We start from the raw sequence: 24,361 nt of genomic DNA, 5'->3' as shown, positions 1-24,361 counted from the left end.
GTATATGTGGCTTGTAGGGAATAAATAAACACAGCTTTCATTACTTTACATAATATCCGACACTCCATTTTATTAACACTCCTCCACATCACCTTTGTTCCTCTTGCTCTGGTCCCTCGCCGCCGCCGGTGTGTCCCCAGGATGTGACCACGCGCCTCGCGCGCCGACTGAAGGTTTAATAACGCTAAAAGGTTCGCCGCCCCCACACCTTTGTGTTCTCTCCCTGAGTAACCTCGTTCATTACTGGAATTATCAGCTCCCATCTAGTAACTCACCTGCCTGCCGAATGAGTCACAGACTCTGGGAAACAGTGGTGGGCGTCAGACGGGGATATTTATACTGCTCAAACGCACGGAAAGCTTTGATGGCGGAAAAGCACAAAGGAAAAGTTTTTGCGCTGGGTTTATGGGGAGAACAAAAAACAAAGTTTACCCAAGAGTGTAATATCCTGATATGAACAGATTAGAAATCAATAATTCATCAGGAGAAGCCCTAAGAGTGTGTTCATGTTTCTCTAAGAGATGTATCATCTGTAAGAGCTAAATAATAAATGGTAAAGTAGCGGTCTGAGCGTCTTTGTGTTGCGGACTTTTGCAAACCCCTTTAAACTTGTTCACATTTTGCTACACTATAACCACAACCTTTACTGTGTTTTGCTGGGATTTTGTGCAAAAGAGCAACTCAGAATGTGCATAATTGTAACGTGGGAAAAAAAAGGATATGCTTATTTAAGAAATGCTTGAAAAATAAAAATCTGAGTAGTGTGAAATGCTTGCAAACTTTTCTCAGGCGCTGCAAAATAAAACATGGCCGGCATGTCATTTATTTAATAATATGGATGTTTTTGTTTTATTACCTTTTGATAGATGCTTGTCCCATTTAGTATCAGATGTAGAGTTCTTTGCTAAATATAAATATGTTTTTCAGCTAAATCAATGTGTTGAGATTTATTTAAAGCTAATATTCACATATGCTCTCCATTCAATCTGACAGACCCTGAATTAATATCTAAAGTAATATTTGGCAAACATATCAGTCATTAGATGTGTTAAAACGGTAGATGCATGTCCCAAAATGTAATTTCTTTTATTCTTTTAACATTTTAAAAGGTATTTCACACTTACAATTATGCACTACTTTCTGTTGGTCAATCACATAAAATTCCATTAAATTAGATTAAAAATCTGGCTGTGAAATTATGAAATGTGTAACACCTAACAAGGTATGAATGCTGTCGCAAGACATTGTGTAAACGGTTTAAATGTGCTTACTACCACCTAAATGCATCCTAGATCTACTCAGTGCAATTAATTATGATTTAATACCACAAGGTCTGAATTCTCTGTGCATTAAATTCGTGCTTTTGATGCTCCGTGTTCATTCTGCTGATGTGTGTGGTTTGCTCAGTCCGGTATGTCTGCTCTGACCTTTCCAACACGTCAACTGAAAAACGAAAGCAAATGCGACTGGGACCGTAAAACACAATACAACCAGAATCGCTGCATAATCATTTATTCACATATTTCTTTTCACATGTTATAGTCTATTATTGCTGCAGTTGAGGCGCCTTTTCCGATTTTCTGCTTTCGGTATTCCCCATAAAACGAGATTTCCTCGTCGTGTCTCTTTATATTTTTCTTCTTCATGCATGCTGAATATTACATTTCACAGGAGCAGGATGCAAATAAATAAAACAGTCTCTTTTTAAGTTACATGTCATATTCTATTCCATTCTATTAATGCTTCTGTAACATGCCTTTTTCAAAGTCCGAAGAAGGAAGGAAGGAAGAAAGAAAGAAATAAAAGACTTTGTGGGACATTGTCTCCATTAGAGGTGGGGGGGTTGAAGGCATAACAAAGAGCACATTAATGCTAAATATTGTTAAAGCTGCAATCTATGGTTAATTTTCAGAAGCACCCAAAGCCCCTGCTCCCCGCCCACATGTAGCCTATCCATATGTGACAGGGAAAAAGGCTAAGTGTAATTACTACATTTCCTCTATGTACAGTAGCTTTGAAATATGGCACCAAATGTGCTTGTGAAAAAGGTCTGAGGTTACGCATTAAAATATTCGTGACTACGTTATTTTGTATTTTCCCTCCGTTTAACTCAAAAAAGGTCTGCGTGTAATCACTCCATTCACAAGCCCTCTCGGCAGCGAGAGCATTTTACAAGCTGACGTAAGGATACTGGCGTGGTTTTCGGTTCTGAGAGTAAACGGCGTGTCTCGGAGGCACCGGGAGCAACGAAGAGCACCGACACAGTGTTGGAAATAAAACTCATTGTCAGTCCGTTTTCTTTGTGGCATCTGATCCATCAAAGCACATGAAGAAATGTGACATTTTTGTTTTTTTTTCCTCCAAAACAGAAATCCTGCAGCGACGACAACAATACAACACAAATACTGTGTTCCAGTTCACAAGGGTCATTCTAGTGCTCGTAGATTATGCTCGTTTAAGAAAAAAGGTGCTTATTTATCCATCAAGTGACTATTCTCCAACAATGAGAAATAACTATCTTACTTTCAGTAATTCAGAATAATTTAGCATTCAGTTTCCCATACACACACACACACACACACTCTCCTGCGTATCCATGCATGCACGCACTCGCGTAAGCTCTTGCATATGCACATATGGAAAAAATTACATCATCTTTTTTTCTGACCTACAGCAAAGGCAACTAAGAAAGAACTGTAGATTTTTCAACCTCAGACTATCTTTACAGTATCTTAGTGTTATTTGTAAATGCTCAGTTTCAGTGTTAGTTTCTCTGAAAGCACCTAGTGTCACCCAGGGAGAGGTCAGAGGTCAGAAAACTGGACATACAAGTTTTCGCGGGTGGTTCTTTTTGTCTTCAAGTGTCAAAAACTCTTTTGGGTGACATGTCGTGTTGTTGTGACTGCACAGAGTCTGTGCTCTTGACCAGTAAGGGTTCAGTGGCCAGTCTTGTGTCCTACTGAGCAGGCCGGGGAAAAGCTCTCGTCCAAAGTTTCAAAGGTCCTCGAGCTCCCAGGCGGAGAAGCCTCTGTCAGACATACGCTGACTCACTGGACTGGGTTCTGCCCAGGTTCGGGGCCTGGGACAGGTGTGAGACGTCCTTCTTGCGTACTTCGCAGATGGACTTCCTTCGGGCCTGCACACCCCGGATGGCCGTCTTTATCTTCCTCCATCCAAGGTGGTTGAGCTCGGCCAGATTGAGCAGCACGCATATGCCGCTCACAGCGAACATAAAGACCAGGAAGACAGTTTTTTCCGTCGGACGAGACACGTAGCACTCCACCTCCTTCACACAGGGGTAGCGGTCACACTCAAACATCCCCGGAACGTTAAAGCCATACAGGAAGTACTGGCCGGCCAAGAAACCGATCTCCAAGGCGTTGCGGAACACCACCTGGATGACGTAGAAGCGGGAGATGCCTTCCTGCCGCCGCACCTTGGAGCTTTTGTGCGTGGGAAGGGCCCCTCGGGGTCCGTTGGGGATCTCCTTGACGTCCATGTCATGGTCGTCCTTGCTTTCGGGGTGCACCAGGATGCCGTTGATGTTGCGGGAGTGCAGTTTGCGAACGTGGTGGTCGTGGTGGCGACCGTGGTGGCCGTGTCCGTGGTGGTCCATGTGAGAGTGGAGCAGGGAGTAGCTGCGGTCACGCGCTTTGGCGGACTGGTGGACGGAGTACGTGATGAAGCACAGGCTCGGCGTGCACACCAGGATGATCTGAAAGACCCAGTAGCGGATGTGCGAGATGGGGAATGCCTTGTCGTAGCAAGCCTGGTTGCAGCCGGGCTGCATGGTGTTGCAGATGAACATGATTTGCTCGTCTTCATACACCTTCTCGCCCACTATCCCGACTATGAGGATACGGAAGATCACCACCACTGTCAGCAGGATCCTGCAGAGGCACAAAAGAAGAAGGAGCAGGCAGGCAGGGGAGCGGAGAAAGACGACATCAGTTAATGAGGAGCAGATGTACCAATCTGCAGGGAAACCTGTGTGTGACTGTTCAGTTTAGATGCTGAAATTCTTGTTCACTATATTCTAAGTGTTTTTTCTTTTTGCTCGTGACTTACTTAGATGAAGCTATAAAAAATAATTTTCTTAGTCACTAATCACTTGAAAACTCAGCCAGAAAGTAAGTTTAAGACTAACTCTGCTAGAATATTTGTGTTTGTGTTCAATCCTGCTACTATTCAGATACTGAAACAAACTATAAAGTAAAACTGTGTTAATGTTAGACCACTGATCAAGAGAGAGTAAAACAGAAGAGGTTGACACTTTCTCTTAAGATATGTAATCTTTACTTATAACAGTTAAAATGGCTTTTTCCTGTAGCAAGTAGCTTTAACCTTCAAAATGGAACAAAAAAGAAGCAGAAATATTAAAACTCTCTTATATTATATTCAACACATCAATCAAGCAGAAATTTTGCAGAAAACACAGAAACAAATAAATGCGTGACTTGATGTGAAACAAATAGGATGTGAAGTTAAACAGAACTAAACTGAACTGAATTTCTTTTTAAATAGCTTAAAGTGACCTAACACTATTAACTGAATTTTATTCAACTGAACCAATCAGAGTGAGAATAAACTGAACTGTAAGAAATAGAACAAAAGTTGCTGTTGTTGACCTAAATTCAGATAAACTGAACTGAGTTGGGTTTAAATTAACTGCTGTTAGTTAATTTGCAATGAACTGAAATGAACTAAACTTTACTCAATTCAGTTCACTTGGGTTACATGGCATTAATGAGTATTCTTGAAATAAGCGTAGTTGAGCTGAAATAAACTGAAATTCATTTAGTTTAAACAAATTTAAAAGACTGAGATCTGCAGAAATTAGCTGAACAATTTTGTATGTATTTGTGCTTAAAACACCTAATCAAAAACAAAATTAATCAGATTGATTTTATTTTCTTTAAAGTGACGAGGCGTGCACTGATTAAATTGAATCTAATTGGACTGAAGTGAATTGAATTGAGCTTCACTGACAGTAACTGGTTGTGTCCTGGTGCAATAAAAAAACTCACCAAACTGAATTCAGCTGATGTTAACTGAGTTGAGCAACAATAAAGGAACTGAACCGAACTGTGTTGAACTTATTAACTACACTCCGAGGAGCTGATTGCACCGACTTCAGTTTTAAATTATCTGAAATTAAAATCTAGTAACTAAAACCAAGTTATTTGAATTACATGGATTTTATGTCAATAAAATTGTTCCTGGTTTGACATGATTTGTGCTGCAGGAAGAGCTTGGCTTGAGCCAAACTGAATCAAATGTAGTTCTCTTTAAAGTGGGCTGACATGTGACTTGAGTGTTGGTGCTGTAAGCGGTTTTCTGTTAAACCGAGTTGAATTGACCTGAATTCATGCGAACGAATCCCCTGGAGACGACATGTAAATGGTTCCGAACATTCATGGTAAAACCTTCTGGGTTTTAACATTTAAACGAACGGACCCTCCGATGTTCACTTTTTATGTTAATGTTTTTTAAGAGTAAAAACCCCATAAAGCTTAGATTCCACCATGTTGCTATTTATTAAACAAGGAGGAAGCAAAACCCTCCATCATGCACAAATAAACCGCTGAACTTATTGATGGTGTTTTCTCTTTTTACCACAACTGCAACAATGATCCCTATTAACTTCTCTGTTGCACTGAAGGGTTTCCTACATGCTGCTGCACTTTGACCCTCATGGCCACCAGGAAAGGTTTAATCTACGTCTAAGCATCACAGTTTAAGAGCTTTTGGCGACGAGTCGCTTTTAAATTCTTTGCACTTATCAAAACAAAGACTCAGGCAAATCCTCTCTTAAAAGACTCGCATCGTCAAACTATTGTCAGCTTTTTCTCCCCGACGCATAAATGCTGAGCTGTCAAGGGTGGCTGTTCTAAAACCTGTCAGGACCTCCCATTGAGCATTATTAGAGCGCTGCTGCAGTTATAGAAAGCCGTGTCCGGGGAGCAGCAGAGCTACAGAGTGGTGCAGCTGCTGTTTAAGGCCTCTGAGAGACTGATGTGCTGCACTGTTACATTCTGGTGTCGATCCAGCTTGGGCACTGCGGAGGAGGACTGGGGCTTTAGGGCCGCACACTCAGCTCTTTTTAATGAGCAAGGAAAGCCTGCGCATCACGGGGGCTCCCCGATACTCACGCCACAATGCAGAGGATGTGCCTRTAGCCCTCCTGCATGGAGGAGGTAATCACTTTTAAAACACTTGCTCCTGCGCACAACAGGGACACTYGCTGTACAAGTTAGGGGACRGAGAAAATAGGTTAGAAAACCCCTGGTAGACGGCATTCGCTAAGGATCCGTGCTTCTAAGGAGGGCTAAAGTGACGCRGTATTGAYGTCTCTTTTACGAACAAGTGGAYTGCCACACTTTCTAYCTGYATTAGGGTGAAAATTCTGGAAGGAGGAAAGAACAAAGTTAGGGGAAAAGAGCACTGCAAAGATTGATAAAAGGGAAGCGAAAGTGTCTGAATCCAGGCTTCCTAGTGGAGGGAAATAATAAACGTCTCTGAAGAGCGTGACTGGGGTGACAGCTTGTTAAAGCGAAGTGAGAGGCAGGTGAAGATAAGAGCAGAGAGGAGCATGTGTTGACATAAAGCAGACTTAAAATAGAGCAGTGTTGCATTACGGCTGTTCCTGCCCCACCTGTGTTTATCTGCTTGTGTGTGATACTTTTTTTTTTTTTTTTTTTTTTAAAGACAGACTCGGGGATGCAGAAACAAAGACAAAGACTCAGCCATGTGTGCAAAAATGGTGAACACATCCAGCAGCCTGTGCTCAAAGCAGCTGCGAGTGCCTATGCTACGCTGACTCTGAGTGTGTTTGATAACCCGACTGAGCACAGCTTCCCTGCAAGTTTTGAATTTAAGATCTTGCATGTAATTTACATGAAGCGTCGTGGCTCTGTTCACTCAGCCTCGGTGGGATCAGGAGGTTCGGCAGCRAAGCGTTTGAGCGGAAACTGATGCACCTTTTGCCGTTTCTTGCGTAAAGCTCTGAATAATTTTGAACAGTTCCCCTTTAATTTTGTTTTCGGAAATGGAAACTGTGTTTGAAAACTGTGCTTGCAATGTGCCCCAACATGGGGGCAACTATTTTCCATTTAGTGGAAAYGCAAACACATGCAGGAACACTCAGTCGGGCAGCGTTTTCTTTATRGTGCCGAACAGTGYAAYGCTCACGCCTACGATAACACTCTGGGTGGAGAACCATTTCCCTCGTATCAAAACCCTCCACTCGGTATTTGATGCAAGCAGACATGGACGTTTTTGGTTGCATATATTTAACTGTAATATTTGTTCACATTCTGTTTTAATCGACAAAAGTTAMATTGTGTTTTGTTTAAAAATCAACCTTTTTCCCCTTGTCAATAAAGACTACACACGTACTGCGTGGTAAAACTAATTCAGTCCCCTATACCTCCAATGTTCACATGGTGAAGAAATCAAAGACGAGGCGGCTTTCTGATGCGGAAACGATTTTGCTTTGTTGCTTCTGTTTCTGTCTGATCTATTATAGAAGCTGTTTCGCAACAGATGGCTTGTTTCACCAATAATCAACAACGTATACGATCCCTGCAATGTAATTTAGCATATAACCACTTAGCAGTCAACTGGAAATATGCAAGATGTTCGGTGCAAACCAGTGRCCTGCTCATTAAACGCTCCTCTCATCCAGCTTACTGAGGCTTAATTAGTGGTGGTCTGAACTCTCAAGAGTCATTTTTGTGTGCATTCATTTGTGGCTTCGTTCCTTTTATAAACACTCTCACTTCACATATACTGCAAGCCCTTTGTTAGTACTTTAAAGTAAACTAACCGGTATGCTGTTCATTTTAATTAAAGCTACTGCAATCTGTTACACAATGTACAACCTTTACACAGATGGTGTTAGACAATTTAAGTCCCTGACATGATGACGTATGTTTTTATAGAATTGTTTTTTCACATCGTGTGATCGTTGGGTGATTTATCGTCTTAGATTATAAAATTAAATGAAATAGAATCAGGTAGGAATCAGAGGTTTAACCGTAAACTACAAGCGTGTGACGATCTGAACTCATGGAGGCTCGAATGCCTTTCAGCTCCTGAAAATAAAACAAAAACATCTGCAGTATTCAGAGATATTTCAAGAGTATGACTCATATTGTATCAAAATGGTCAAAAAAGATTTTTTCTTTCTTTATGTGTTTTACTTATTTATGTTAATAATAGCAGTTACCACATCCTATGTGAAGGAGCAGCAGCTCTGTAATCTGTTGCTGAAATTGTGAAGAGGTTTGCTAAACTCTTTACCTCTCTTTTGGGTTTAAATGTATGATTGATCATAAATTCCCTGTTTTACCTGAAGTGACTAATAATAAAAAAGATTTTAGATTGATTTTTCTCTAACTTTGATTCATGAGGGTAGCTCTTTTTATGCTTTTCTTGTATATCCATTTATGCATATTGTAAGCGGAAAGCGGCTGCATAAATACCAAGTCGGTCGTTTTTTTAAATTAAATAAGCTACTTGCAGTGCTTTGCAGAAATACTCTTCTGTTCTGTACTTTTTAACTTTTTTTCTTTGGACAATTTGATCAGTTGTAACCACAAACGTCAGTGTATTTTACTGGGATTTTGAATCTAACAGCCCAACAGAAAGTAACTCATAATTTAGTTTTTTTTATGGTTTTAAAGGTCTGACTGTTTGTTTTGGATCATTGTCTTCCATCTACCCGCCCATAAACCATGGCAAGCTTCTCTTCTCCTAAGCATCATCCTGCCACCACCTTGTCTTACTGTAAGACTTTTATGCCACACACACACAGAGACCCTGACATTCAGTCTGGATCTCATCTGAGCAGAACGCCTCCTTCTTGGCTTTTTTTTTTTTCAACATTGCTTTATGTTCTTGGTACTCTTCCATAAATATTCTGTCGTATGCATATATGTACTTTTTATACTAAGGAAGTAATTTTTCTAAAACAGTTAATCATATTAGATTTTATTGAGGGGTGTTAAGGTAAGAAAGGCTGAATACAAATGGCACCACACTTTTCATATTTTGTCCTGTGTAAAATATTTATATTTATACACTTCTTCTTTCACTTTATAACTCTGATCTAATTAGCTTAGATCTGTTTCTTAAAACAATAATAGAATATTTTGAAGTGAGAAAACTGATGTGTCTAAATGTTTAGGTTTCCGTTAATTGATTAGCGCAGCGTGAATCACATTAAAGGCCAGATTTTTTGCAATATTATTGAGGACAAGCCTTTTGTTTGACGTCGCAGTGCCGGCAGCCGTTTCTGGCTGCGGTTTTCTCACTGCAGCTTTGTTCACCTCAGTGGTTACTTTGCAGATTTAACCTGTGGATGTTCAATACTGCAGCTACGGTCATTCAGTCTGTGCTGAAGCAATTTTTGTCATTAAAAAAAAAAAAGAAAAGATCCCAAGACATTGCATGTATTGAACGCTTTGTGTGTTTTCAAGAGTGTGTGTATGTGTATGCGTGTGTGTGTGTGTGTGTGTGTGTGTGTGTGTGCGCACCAGTGCTGGGTAACAGGATAATCAGCATGAGGCGGATTGCTGCATTAGCAGAACACGGTGCACCGAGGTTATCTGCAAACATCAGTGTTTTAAGTCCCGCAGAATAACAAGCCAATACTGTTAGCTGGAGCAGATCAGGACAGTAAAGCCCAGAGGCCTGAACCTGCAGAATATTCAATAGCCATCATAATTAATGAAAAAAAGGGGGTTCAGAATCTTAAGTGTTCTCACACCCCGAGGGAAGGCTCTAAAAATAAACTCACTCGCTGAGCAAAATTGCTAAAGACAACATGAAAAAGATTCAGGCGTTCCAACAAATGGATCCCTCAGCAAATGATTCTTTAAATTATGGGTTTAAAAAAAAGATCACCCACATCAGTCTCCCTCTCATCACCTCATTTAGCTGCCTTCCTCCCAGAGGACTTCCTCTTAGTTGAGACTAATGATTATAATTTCAGAGGCCTCTGAAATCCCCCATTGCTGTCCAATAGACATTTCAGGATTTGAAGAAAACTGATGTGTCTCCCATTCTCCCCCCGCCCCACGTGACTTCACATTCAGAGCTGCTCATTTTTATCTATTTGCACCGCAGAGACGACAGTTGGCATTTTCCTAAAACTTCAAAGACCGACAGCGGCTCGTGGACAAGCAGAAGTAAAGGTCTGGAGGGACGGCAAGTGGAGGAAGCGGAGATACGGGCGTCGCGCTTCGCTTTGAGAAGCCCTTCGAACGAGTCTGCTGACTGACCTGTGTGATTTGTGTTTCACTTTATGCTTGCTGCTCTTCAGCTGGTGTGTTGGCTGGACATGCAAGCCCTGTCTTTCCCAGAGGCTTTCACACGCACACGCACACACACGCAACACAAAAAAACTTCATTCATACAACAGCTGCTGCTGAAGGCCTTCAGGGAGAACAGAGCCCCCCTATGGCACAGGAGCAGATGCATCAGCAAACACACTGCTTTGCCTTCTCGCATAAAATAGTTGCTTGCTTTAAAACATGTAAAACATTCTGTGCATGCAGAGAATCTGTCCTGAAGCATTCACCCCGCCCCAAAATTAGGCAATTCAATTATTAAAAGTTACCAGAAATGTGAAGATTTTAACTCCACTGACCTTCCCATCTCCCATATTTTGCAGTGGGGTTTGTGCTTTCGTGGAGATGTGAAGTGTTTGTTTACAGCTATAAAAAAGCAAGAATGTCTCTAACTTTTACTAAATGACATCAACTTAAATTTTCTTAATCTAAAAATAGATCAAGTTCAACGTGCCTTGGTTCGTCATCCCAGAATTACAAGAATCTTTTTAAAAATATATATCATTTTGCTCCACAATAACGTTTTTCCTAACCTGTTTTCTGTGTTTTTTGGTTTTCTTGATGCTGTTCGATCATTAATGCTCAATACCCAACCTTAACTCCAGGGAGCGTTCACATTGAGAATAATTTACATAGCAGAAAAATTACTTACTGCACCTTTAACAACAAAACTTAAGGTGTAAATTATTACAAAAGTTTCTGGAAGGGTGTTCGCGATTAGAACTATCTGTGGCAAAAATATCCCTCCCGCCCATAAGCTCTCAATAATAAGCTCCACTGATTACTGATGGCACCGTGTAATGAATAAAGACCTTACCAGGCCTCAAAATTAGGCAGCTTAATTATCAGAGTGCAGACATTTCTTTTCTCCTCATCCGCACTCCCCTCTTAAACTGTTAATAGTTTCAGGCTTTGCCCACGTATCAGGCAGTGAAGCCGACAGCCAGGGGTGCCACTGAGAGTGGGCGCCACAATTACTTTTAATACGGGCTAAATTTGTGTTCCCTCAGCTGAGGCGCTTCAATTAAGAGATTTGTAAGAGATTCTGTTGTTTCCTTATGATTTTAGAATTAAAATCTTTAGGTTTTGTTCGTATAACAGCAAGAATTAATAGTCACAGAGATGTAATTATTTCACTACTTCATTCAGCATCTCTGAGGGAATTGAACTCCAGCTGTTTAACAGGAATAAAGAACAAGAAAGGAGGAAAAATAAAGATTGAGGCGCCCAACAGGTAGGAGGTAAAAAAAAAAAAGCTAAAGGATTGTGATTAAAGCTTTTCTGTCTGCCTAGCCATGCATGACTGCGCCGCACACCAGATCCGGCTTTTCCACATCTCATTTGTCTTTATGTCATCTGAAACTACCCTTTCATTTCTATTCAAGCGAAGAACGCCAATGCCTGTGCGTACAGAACATCTGAAATAAGCCAAAAGCTTCAAATGAATCACATCAGCATTTCCATTTGAGTCCAAACCAGCACTTTATGCTGATTGGATCAAAATGAGTGCTTTTAAAAAATATTCCATAAATCATTTATTTGCTCGTCAGAATTTCTGAGACAAACATGTCAGGAATACAATTTTAACTAGGAGCAAAACATTTCTTTTTGGAGATTAGTCTTTGATTGCTTTACTTTTACTTCTTCACCTCCCCCTTTGTTTTAAGGAAACATTCATTCCACCATTAAAATCACCTGCTAAATTAAATGTCACCTTTCTGCAGCCATTTATGTGGAAAATATTCCAATTATATTTTTTTCCTTAAGCATGTTAGTTTGAATGAAACAAAACTACTTTATCTGTTATTTGTTGTACTCTGAACAAAGCTGAAGCAGATGACACGGACATGTTTTCCTCTCCCGTCATATTGGACCCTGACTCGACCGGCTTGGCTCAGCCCCACTTGGCCATCTTGTGCAGGAGAAAGCGAAGATGTGGACGGGTCTCCAAGGATGTGGAAGAAAATCTGATCTGACATTAACACTGAAATGTCCATGAATAATTTTGTTCAAAATTAAAGCTTTGCAGGGAAAAATAAATAAATAAATAAAAACTTCACTAAAGTAAATTACGGGGAGTTCAAGCTGTCAGGCAACTCACTTGCTACAGTTTTTGTAGCTTGAAACAAGTTCAACTGTGAATTTTTCAACACAGAGATTTTGCCTGTGTGACCCTAAAAAACAAGTTGCTGTTGATGTAGGATCTGTCAGTTCCTGCTGTTTTGTCTACTTTGGGTTATACTACGTAATGTGGTGATGAGCAATGTAATTCAAATAATTTAACACAAAATGGAACGTCGAAATGTCTGCCCCTCTCATTAAGCAATATAAAAATGTTGAATGGGATTACAGCCATTGTTACAATCGACTTTTTCTTCAATGGTTTTACTGTTACTTTGACCATTTATGATGATTTACTCCAAGTCGCAGTAGGCAGAAGACCCTAATCTCTATTTTACAATCATCGCCCTGCTGCACAATATAAATCAGACATAACAAACAGCTCTGTAGAAACTGAATTCAACCTCGTTCTGATTTTGTGTACATGACAGCATTAGCAGAAAGAAAAGCAACAATCGAAATCTCATCTAAATATTTTCCACTCCCTTTTTCCTCCATGTTATTTAGAAACTCAGCTCACACTTGAAAGCTTCGAATTAGATCTACAACTTCAAAACCGACTGCGGTGTACGGCCATATATTTTTTACATATTTGATTTACTGTGCATGACCGAGAGGAACACCCACGAGCCACTGACAGGAAATGCAAACACCCACTTAGATCCTTATTAAATTAAATTTTTTTTGAACGTGTATGCCCCTCAGATGGAACTTGCTTTATCAATGGGAATAATTTTACATACATTTTCAGTTTGAACCCAGCTATAATGCTGTATTTAAAAATGCTACAGCTTGCAGAACTTTATAACAGAATATGCATATTATTTTTGCTGATTCATCCCAACAAGCTGCACGATATCCTTGACAGTGACATTCACTTCCTGTTTGTCTGTGCCATGCAACCTCTCCTGTGTTGCCCTTGGCTGAAACATTAGTCATTAAATTTTACAAACGTTTAAAGGGAAGCATAAAATCTTTCGTTTGTCTACAGGTGATCTCCTCGAACTTTATTGAAATATCTGACAGACCTAAATATCAACAAGTCATACCAAAACAGAGAATAAATTCTACCACTAGCCTAGCGCTTAACCCTAGCAAAGCCACATGAAAACATCGTCATCAGGAGAAAACATGAGTTTAATAAAAACTGTAAGTGTATGTACTGATAAAATAGCTATTGCTCTCCAGAAAACTGGATTCTGCAACATCATTGGTGAGTCTGTTAAGTGGGATGCAGCGGTAATGAAGTGTTATTTTACTGTACTGGACTGTGCATGGGTAGTGAAATTTAACCTGAAATTGGCTAATCACCGCTGTTTTTTGGTCATCATGATTTTGAAATCTGCAAGAAAGTAAATATCTGTTCTTACGTTTATGGAGCTCAACATTAGTGCAGGGAAAAGACTAATCTCCTGCTTTTCCCCCGATGGAGGGTTACGTACAGTTACAGATTCTTTAGTTCTCGCAGTTTGAAAGGTTGGTTTGTTTTATAGGCAGTTTCATTGATTTGGTTAGACTCCTATTGTTAGTCTTTGCCAGGTAATCTCTAAAGACTGAGTTCAATCAGCCTACAGTCCAATAGAACAAGCAGTAATGTACTTCCGTGGATGCTTGGGAGTTGTAAATGCCTCATTTCATGTGCGAAGTTATGGCAACATGGATCATGCGTGTGATTCATAGAGTTCACATTCGTAGCGCCTTATAAAGTCTGCACAAATAACACACATCGCTGATTGGTTGCTAAAACGAATAACAGCCGGTGCTGAACAAAAGCCGAACTCTGCTTATCTGCAAAAATCGCCCCGTCGAATAGAATAATCAATGATGTTCAGCGTCAGCTGCTGCACAAATAAAGCAATGGGAACTCTGGACGCACGCAGAAACACTTCATTTCAAATCGCAGCAGCAATGGATGATGGATTACGATTTCTAACCCGTCGCTTGAATATTGGCGACAACATTCCCCTTTGCATCGAAATCCCTCCCTACGGCAGAACGGGTCTTTTTCAGGGTAAGGCTTTTGAAAGTTACATGAAATGTGTCCCGTCTTCGTGTTTCTGATAGGATGATGCCCTCAATTCCAGCAGAGCATTCCTGTGTCTTGGATTATTTTAGGAGAACTAGAGTGCCCTCCTTAATGCAGGGTACTTCCGTCTTGTGGATATCCTGACCCATTTAGGGGAAAAGTGAAGAGAATGTGTCCGTTAAAACCCACAAGAGTGAAAAGCGGCAGAGACTGTGTGTTTTCTGCTCTTAAATTCAGCAAACAAGGATTTCCAAGTGTCATCCAACATTGCGCGGCTCTCCTTTCCTTTTTTCTCCCGAGCTTTCGCGGCAGCGAGGTGTTTCATTCGCCACTTTTTCCTCCGCATTAAAAGGCCGGTCAGTTCTGCATCCATTTTTAATGAATGACTTGACACGTGTTGCAACTCGAAACAGGCAGAGCACAACATTTATTAAGAATTTATGATTTATAATGCTGAAGTGAGAAGTGATAGATTATAAATAATAGATTGAGTTTGTTATGCCTGCATAGGATATGAAGTGGGGGGAACTGATTTGGACATTTACACCAACATTATTTTCCACAAAAATGCCTCTTATGTATGCTGAGTAAGAAATTAGCATGCCAAAAGTTGTTTTGTTTTTTTTAGCTAATCTCCTAAATTCATGTTACACATAATCTGCCTCTTTTTCTCTTTATTTCAGCACCGGCTCCAAAAGAAAGCAGCTCTGACACAGATTCCCTGGACCGAGCCTCTGCGGAGAGAAAACTTTTTCTGCTTCCTCTGCGTCCTACTCTCCCTAAATGCAGTTTTTTTTTTTCTTTTTGTTGTTCTATCTCCACAACTTCTCCTTTTTATCCATTGGCAGGTTTTATCATTTGATCTTTTCTTAGATCCTTCTATGCTTCCATTTATTGCTGCCTCGTGTGCTTTCTTACTCCTCTATTAGTCTTTGGCGCTGGCGTGACTACAGCATTGCAGTCTTGTTGAAGATGCATTGACACTCTTCCTTTCTTTCCTTCCTCCCTTCCCTTTTTTTCCCCCTACCTGCAAGACATCAAATCCTATTACATTAAGAAGCATCCGCTGTGTAACCCTTGGTTAACCTGTGCATTATGTATTATGTAAATACTTTTTTTTCTCAAGTACGCTGTGTGTTAGAGCTAATAGCTTAGGTTTTTTATTGTCAGTATTGTGTTACTGTTCTGTATAGCTGACATCACACAGGGGGATGAAAAAAAAACGAACAAAAGCAGATGGTGGGAGATGCTAGACACCAGCCGTCCACATTTAGTTATCCTTTTGGCAGATCAGTGCAGTTAATAAGCATTTGTTTTCCCTGCAGGAACAAGCACTGTATTCGCAACTTGTACAAATTGTAATATGTGTATTTTAAAAAAATCACTTGTATGGTGCAAGAACTATTCATAGACTATTCCTTGGGCTTTTAACACTTTGTCACATTACAACCACTAACTTAAATGCATTTTATGGGATGGACCAACACTGAGTAGTGTGTGATTGTGAAGTGAAAGGAAAATAATACACGGTTTTGAAATTTTTCACAAATACCAGCATGAAAATGTGGGTCTACATTTGTTTTTTTCTATTGAATAAACTAGTTGTGCACCCTGCAAAATATGCTTTAATGGAAAATTGGTACAGCAATGCTGTGAAAGACACTTCTTTTCAACAATAACAGAAAAGATGGTCGACATCATGAGAAAATGGTTGGAGCTAGAGCGGGCAATCAAGGAAAAGAACCAGTTTAAGGTTGCAAAACACTTGGCACTGGGTTTGGCAGGACATGAGCCCTAAATACAAAACCAAAGCAACAATGGAACAGATTAGATCAAAGCATATCCATGTCTAGATGGCCTAGTCAAAGTCCAGACCATCGAGAAGCTATAGGAAGACTTGGAAGGTGTTATTGCGTTCCATCAACTCTAGTTGTCTCCAGTTGTGCAAAGCTTTCCAAAACCCCTAGCTGCATGTGTATTTTCATCTGAAGGAGGTTTCAGAAACCGTCAACTCAGAAGTGCACACCACACTTTTCAGATCTAGCTATGTGTCCTAGCTTTCACAATTATGTAGTATTGTGTGTTGGTCTGTTAGATAAAATTTCAATCAAAAACTTTAAAGCCATGATTGTAATATGACAGAAAAAATCCAGAAGTTTAAGGGTTATTTTTGAAAAGAAAAAAAAAATTTCAAGACCATGAACAAATCAGGATTTGTACGTTTTTCACAAAGGTGGAAACATAGAAGATTCATCAATAAATTATGTATAAACCCATGAGACACAAAACAACCACCAACATTATCAAGGCTGCCAAATCAATTTAAGACAGCTGTGCCCTCAGCATAAAATCTGTTATTCATTTTTGTGACAGTTATGCATTTAGAGATCCACACAAGGCACAGCACAGACAGCACAGTGCTGACTAATGCCACCTAAGTACTTTCCATTATGAATCCTAATCAAATAGGCCGGAATATCTCTGTAAGCATGTATTTTAATTAAATACATAGAGTGCACAAATAGCCCTGGCTCTGTCCTCTTAGGAAGCTCCCTCTGCCCATTACAACCAGAAACTTCATTAATTCCCCAAACTGACAGAGCAGCTGAGACAGGCTGCGGCTTATTTTCAACATATTTAATGCTTCAAAGTCCCACATCATTGTAACTTTAAGCACAAGGTTCTGATCTGCAAACGGGGTTATTGCAGCCTTGACAATGCTTTCTTTATCGGCGTAGTCACAATGACAGACGTTGGTTATCCATGCACACACTGTACACAGACCAGTCAGATCGCAATACATAACATCAGTCTCTGAATGAGTCACCATACGCACAGCACCTGTGGTTAGTCAGAGGCACAGAAGCAATTCTCAGTTGTCATTCTCCTTCCAAGACCGTAATTAAGCTAACCTATGCCGCGCCATGAAGATGGTCCGATTCTATTTCTGTATTCCTGGGCTAATTACCTGTCCTATGCCTGGGCATAGGTTAGCTTAAAACCTACAATTAAGAATCAGCTTAATTGTAGCTTCATCAGACAGTCTAGTCATCCGACAGAGGAGCTACCTTTGTTGATTGGCGCTCAAAAAAAGATGACAGGCATGCAACCGTGTTTTCAGGGTGATGCGGGGAAGACTTTTCAGTCAAAGGGAAACATCTTCTATTTCTACTTGGGAAACACACAGTGTTTGTGCTGCAGGCACACACATGCAAAACTGTTGAAAACAAAAAAGGAAAAACGACACACACAGGCTGGACGCTCCTAAGTCGTGATGCGGTCTTTCCGACAGTGGCCGCATGCTCTGGCCACACCCTGTGAAGTGTTAGACTTCACAATGCACAACGGTGCCACAGTACATCACAGTTGTTTATGTTCACAAGTGCAATGGAGCACACCTGACCATCCCCAACTAAACCGCTGGGGGTGGTCAGTGGTGCAGTAGACTTGAACCTTTCAACCCATAGAGGTCAGTACGTAAATTTGTACGTAATTTGGTGTGGAGTGGCTCAGTAACAATCTAAGAGGCACCTCCACAGCACAAAACCGTGCCAGTGGTGAACAATTCTCCAATTTGCTGGTACGTCCATAGACATCATTGTCATAATTTAATGTGGAAGGTGTCAGTAATGTTCTGACCATGCAGACACATGCTTAGGATTTGGAATCAAATTGTTATCTTCAGTAGATTTGTTAAAACTGCAAAAAAAATAAAAAATAATAATAATAATTGCCTCTCTACAGGTAGAAAGCCCAGTTCCAGACCATCGATTCATGATAAACTGCAATAATCTAGTTAAATACTTATAATATGGAAGCTACTGTACGCTTCACTATTTTTAATTAGGGTTTCCTGCAGACAGGCTATATATGAAAACCACATGATAAAAAAAAAAATATTCAGGGATCTATGACCAAAAATGATGTACAATGTGAATACAAAAGACAATGTAGCTTGTCTCCTATTTCCTAGTCAAAGTGAATCGAAGACAGACTGGGAAGCTCCTAATGTAACAATTAATACCCTGGGGTCAACTAGAAAGAGCCATGTAGGACAAACACAGTCTGAGGGAGGCCAAATACAGAGGGATTATTTACAAAGCATCTCAGCGTAATCAGTACTGTATCGCATAGCTGTGGTGGCTGTAAAACTACTCCCTATGGAGGGGAGGGGAGTGCTGTTTTCTCTAGCTCATGAATGGGATCGTTAAGATAGCTAAATTTATGTCATATAGAAAGCTTTCTATATGATAGTTCTCAACACTGAAAGACAAAAAAAGGCATGAAGAATTGATCTGCAACAATTAGAAAAGCACTGCTTCTTTAACTGTGGTACTTTTTTTTTTTAATGAGTTAACCTTTTTATAATGTTCACATGCCTGAATGTTACAGGAACGCATTGCATCTTCAGAGTGTTCGTTATGATTTTGGGAGAAGTAGCAGACAAATTGAGAGTTGCTTCTGTGCCTCTGTAAGACTGTAGGTGGCTTGAATTATCCAGAGATTGATTTTCAGCCTTCATTTATTCAGGACAGGATTTCAAAGCTGCTTTAAGTCTTTTTTTTTCTCTTTATTTTGACCACTAGGGGGCGGAAAGACTCCAAAACATGTTCACAACAGTTAGCATCTAGCTTATGAAGTTGTTATGGCTGACATATTAGCAAACAGTTGCCTACTCACATATCCAGCAGAAACAGAGCAACACGGACATCCCTTTGGTCTCCTTTGTCTGGCCACCTGTTGAATGTAATTCCAATATTCACTGTCGCTTTAGCCTTTGTTTGCTCCTCTGGCTCATGAGAAAAATATGAGTACCATTTTGTTTTCCTAAAGGGCCGACTTCCTTCACCAGCTCTCCAAGTTTGGTGAAATTGTCACGAAGGTGAGCTTAGCTCCTGCTCAACAGCCAACTCTGCTTTGGCTGATGCTCAGTGGAGTTAGAAAAATGTCTGTGTAGCGATTCAGGTCTAGAAGTAGCTTGCTGAGAATAGGCAACGAAACCAAGAGTGGAAAGGAAACTTGTGATTTATATGAACGAAGATATTGCTTAATGCACCTCTAAATCAAGCTGGTTTGCAGGTTTTCGTCCCACCAAAAACATTAGACCATTCATAGGTCATTCCTCTTTCAGTAAACAAATAGGAACTGGCTGAAATTTCTTGGTTGGAAGGGAACCACAGGGAATGCCTCAGTCCAGATCACTCCATTCCTCACCGGACGGTGTCCCGCATGTAGGCGTCTCCCTCACATCGGACACACATGCAGAGGTAATTCAATTATTTGAATCTGGTGTTGGATCAGGGGCACATCTAAAGCTAACAGGACACATGTCTCAAAATATTCCACCCGTGTCTCAGAGACCCACATCATCTGTGCTGCTTTGACACAGTTGCGGTATCATTAATTTGGCAGATTATTTATAAGGTACGTATGGAGCCTTACAAAAGTTTTCACATATTATAGTTTTTCACATTTAATCACTTATAACCACAAACTGCAATGTATTTCATTTGGACGTTATATGACCGACCTACACAAAGTGCCAAACAACTGTAAAGTAAAAACATATACTTAAACATGACTTAAAACTATTTTTATTATTACTGATGATGTTGTTATATAATAAATATAAAAAAATCATATGGAAAAATGTGGTAGGCAGTTATAGCCACCATTCTGACCAACTGCCTTCTTTCAACTCTACCAATCATCCCCACACCATGACACTGCCACCACCATGTTTCACACTGGGAATGGTGTTTTCAGAGTAATTCTAAATGTTACTTTTCCATCCAAAGTCTTTTGCATGTAGCAAACAAAAGTCTGGTTTCAGATGATTACGGCACTTTCTTCTTCATGGTTGCCGTGTCCCCTGCGTGACTGGATGTAAAATACAACGGCTTTCTTCTTGCTCTTTATCTTCCATCTTTAGGCTAGATTTGTTGAGTGCACAAGTAATATTGCATCCTCCCACCTGAACTGTCAATCTCTGCAGTTCCTTCAAAGATACAATGCGCCTCTTACCTGCTTTTATGAAAGCTCTAGAGGGACAAAAGTATCTGGTGGAGTTGTTACTGAGACACACAGTTTAGGTGGCATCTTTAGATACCTGATAGTACTAGATTGTATTTATGGGTATCACGGTTAAGGGGATAAAATAAATCTGCATGGTACATTTCTTAGATTTTGTAGCTTAGGCTTTATAATGCACTGCAGTATCGTCATCAGTATATTGTTCTATCAAATGAAAAACAATGAAATACATTAAAGTTTGTGGTTATATTGTGACAAAATGGTTTTTTTAAAATAATAAGGCACTGTGTTAGCCAGTTCCTGCTTCTTCAAGGGGTAAAAAAAGAGCCACATTAGAAAGGAGAAGGTTAGCGAATGCCCTCCCTCTAGACTACCTGTGATCAGGGTTAATGAAGAGAGAGCAGCCATATTAACTGATTCAAAGGTTTCCCATCTTCTTTGTCTTCTAATGAGAAAATTCTCAAATGACACTCTGACGCATCCTGGTTTCACAGGCTGGGCAACGTTCACTTTTCCAAATGAACATCCAAGTGGGACGTTTGGATGGCGTTCAGTCGAGCGGAAAATTCCACTTTTGCATCCCATTAATCACACGGAGATGATGTGGAGCACATATTTCACGCAGATTGTACAGAACGTCTCCACGGCATGTCCCGACTCACAATCTAAGAAGAACCTTTTTTTCTTCTTCACTTCATCGCTGCAAACTGTTCTCGCTGTGGACATAAGAAGCGATCCCAGCGTATGATCATAAGGAGGAAGGTTAGTGCAGGCCAAAAGGAGCTAACAAACTTTTTCTAAAAGTTAAACACAAAAACTCTTCAAATGTCGGTCTCTCCCACCTTTGATTTCTACCTTCCTCACCTTGCTTTCATCTTCCACATCTTTGCTCTCTCACTTCTACTCCCCTCTCCTCCTTCTGTCCTGTTGGTCTTTGGCCAAGCTCAATCTATCAATACCCAGGCTATTAGCTAGTATCAACTAAGGACCCTCTCTGCATTAACCATAATGCTTATCAAAGCCTGGTATTGATTATGTGCAATTAGTTTATCCCTTAACTAGTGATGCGAGAGGCGGATAATTGTGAGGAGAGGGTGGAAATAGAAAATGAGGGAAGACTGAGGAGAGAGCTCTGGGACAAGCCTGGAGGAGGAGCTGGGTGTTTAGAGGGGGGGGGCTTTCATGTACAGGTACTGTACATGAAAGCACACACCTCGAGTTAATATCACCAAAACAACACAAACGTGAGAGAAGAACATTTTTATACCGGTCAGTGCCTTACCTCCCGATCATGGTGGAGTGCTGCTGGACAGCTGCCTCCAGCAGCCTCTCCAGGATGGTCCATTCTCCCATGGTGATGGACCGGCGGCAGCAGCGTCACAGGAAACAGGACCCTCGGCTTTCCTCGGCTTTCCTCTGGCCCGCAGGACCAGCCTATGACCGCCTGAACCGAGCTCCAGGTCCTTTCTGACCTCTACTCGCTGACCTGGCTTCTTTTCTCGGCGTTGGTGTCTTCTTCTGGGACTGTCCTAGAGTGCGTCCCCTTTCTGGGTGCTGAACTCACTGCTTCCCCCCCCCACCACCTCCCCACTACCTCCTCCACAGTGCAGTGATGCTTGTCCTCCCCCCTGCAGCAGCGCTCTGCTCTGCGCTACAGCATATGCTATAGCTCACTGTACGACAGCCATGATCACCCTCGCACTGTTCCACTTTCCTCTTTCTGTCCTCTAGCTGTTCTCTCTCTCTCTCTCTCTCTCTCTCTCTCTCTCTCCTTCGTCCCCTTCTACTCCTGGGGCACTCCTTGTACTTCAGCTGCACTCTCGACCATTGGTGTCATTCACCACTCGTCCTTGCATTGTGTATCTTTGTCTTTGCTGCACCCTTGGTGCTCTAACCTAAACACTCACACACAACACATAGAGCTGATCCACTTTGGCTAAGCTCACCGTAAACGCACACACACACATAGTTTCTGCTCGATGACAGCTCCGACTCCCTCTCTCCTACTTCCTACAGTGGACTGCAGACCCACACCAGAACACAAAGCTCCTGCCTGCTGAATGTCACTTTATGACTGGAGGAATGGTCGCTCCCCGCAGCTCGGAGCGCCACACAGACCCATAAAATCCTGCACACACACAGGCACACACACACGCATACACTTGCAAACACGCTGCCACCCAGCCCCTCAGTAATAAATCAGCTGCCTTACTGCATCCAGCAAGACTGAACCTGAGGCAGCTCTCCGAAGACCCTCTGTCCTGCCCGTCGTCGTCCCCCTGGCTAATTTCGGCACAGTCCAGTGCCCAGAGTCATGTCTGCTGCAGAGGGCAGGAATGGAAAGCTGTCCAACCTGTTTCTAGGTTCCATCATCTGGCATCACTCCCCCCCCCTTTCCTCCTCTTCCACCTCCACTGATTCCCTCCTGTCTCTCTTCTATTCACGTTTGCGTGCAGATCTCAGTCCTTCCTGCTGCCTCTGCCTCAGTGCTCCATCTCCTCTCTCGGAGCTCTGTGCTCTCCTCTCTGTCCCTGAGCCTCCCTCCTTGCTTTCTCGCTCTATCTCTGTCACACTCTGTGAGCATGCAACACCCCCCTCCCTCCTGCCTCATCCCTCCCTCTCTCCTCTGTACCTTCTCCGCTCATAGATCTGCTCCCTCTCATCCCCTCTCCTCCTCCTTCGCTCCCTCCTTCTTCTCGCCTCCTCTGGTAAATGTGCTTGGATTGCTACCCTGATCGCTGCTTCCCTTATGCTTGCAAGAATGCCTGCTGCTGTGCCGCTGTGCCTGTCTCTGCCTGATGTTGCACAGAAAGAGAGGATTTGAGATCTAACAGTGCCTCCATGCCCTGTAATCCTTTTGTTGTTGTTTTTTTTTGGGGGGGGGGTTTGCACGTTGAACTCTTTCAGGTGCCACAGATCAAAAGCATTAAAGGAAAAACTGTCGTTCCTACATCAAATTCCCTATTTGTCTCTTAATTTTGCCATCTGACCCAACCCTCGTGCCCTCTTATGTTCTTTCTCTCTTGATCGTCTCTTTTGTGCAGCCTCCATTAAAGCCCCCCCACACTCTGTCCCTCTCCAGAGAAGTGAGCGCTGTATTGTACTTTGCCATGACATTGAAAGCTGCCTTCAATAGATTTATGGTAACATGGTGAAGGAAATGTGTCAGTCTACCTCCAGCCTGCCAACATATGCATGCAGATGGATAGTTTGTCGTCAACAAACTCAAATGCACACGTACATGCCACCAAGGTAAGCAGAGGATGGACAATAGTTTGGATTATAAAGAATCCTTGAGCTGCTCTCAAGATGTGAGTCATAGTAAGGTTTTCCCATCTGGAGGACTGAGTCAAGATTTGCAGAAGTGAAAAAAGATGCAGTGGCAGCACATGAGACCAGCACACCAGAATAAAGTCATGGCAGCAGATTTAGCTGTTTGCCCCTGGGATGCGTTTGAGAATTTAAACCCCCCTTATATATATTTATTTAAGAAAAAAAGGTGAAATCAAACATTTTTGCTTTGGGACCTTAGAAAAAATGCACATGTGGGAAATGGATAAAGATCAGGACTTGATGGGGCAGCAAAGAGATTTTGCCAGATCAGCATCTTCTATGGTGGGACTAGAGACGGGAGGGAGGAGGGAATGGGTGTCGGAAGGGGGGGAAGGGGTCTTTCCTTTACCAAGGACATATGGCGTAGGAGTGCTAAAGCACAGAGGAGAGCTGGACCGATGGAGGATGAGGGCTCTTGCTTGGCACGGGCCAACTCTCAAACAGAGCAGCTGAAGCGCTGGCATCAGCCGGTCGGCATTCCGGATATAAGTGG

General features: G+C 41.6%; 1 protein-coding gene across 2 annotated transcripts; it reads right to left on the bottom strand.

The window, feature by feature from the left end:
• Nucleotides 1–1,495: 1,495 nt before the first annotated feature.
• LOC103475735 (gap junction delta-2 protein-like) lies at nucleotides 1,496–23,312 on the bottom strand. Of its 2 annotated transcripts, XM_008427571.2 has the most exons (3): nucleotides 21,818–23,312; nucleotides 19,183–19,239; nucleotides 1,496–3,890 (listed from the first exon to the last, which is right to left on the bottom strand). In XM_008427571.2, the coding sequence occupies exons 1-3, from the start codon at nucleotides 21,886–21,888 to the stop codon at nucleotides 3,032–3,034; spliced, it is 987 nt and encodes a 328-aa protein (XP_008425793.1). In that variant the 5' UTR covers nucleotides 21,889–23,312; the 3' UTR covers nucleotides 1,496–3,031. The 2 variants fall into 2 exon arrangements, with proteins under 2 accessions (XP_008425793.1, XP_008425794.1); XM_008427572.2 differs by lacking the exon at nucleotides 19,183–19,239 and having other exon boundaries at nucleotides 21,818–23,174.
• Between the last annotated feature and the right edge of the window lie 1,049 nt (nucleotides 23,313–24,361).

This window comes from Poecilia reticulata, linkage group LG14, assembly GCF_000633615.1.
Source record: "Poecilia reticulata strain Guanapo linkage group LG14, Guppy_female_1.0+MT, whole genome shotgun sequence".
Lineage (NCBI taxonomy): Eukaryota > Metazoa > Chordata > Actinopteri > Cyprinodontiformes > Poeciliidae > Poecilia > Poecilia reticulata.
Note: the sequence above shows the minus strand (reverse complement) of the source record. Positions and strands in the feature narration are given on the sequence as shown.

Coding starts and splice junctions, on each gene's coding strand:
- LOC103475735 (XM_008427571.2), bottom strand. CDS start 21,888: ATGGGAGAATGGACCATCCTGGAGAGGCTGCTGGAGGCAGCTGTCCAG. Junction 19,240..21,817: donor CACTCCACCATGATCGGGAG/GTAAGGCACTGA, acceptor TACATTCAACAG/GTGGCCAGACAAAGGAGACC. Junction 3,891..19,182: donor GCTCTGTTTCTGCTGGATAT/GTGAGTAGGCAA, acceptor GTGCCTCTGCAG/GATCCTGCTGACAGTGGTGG.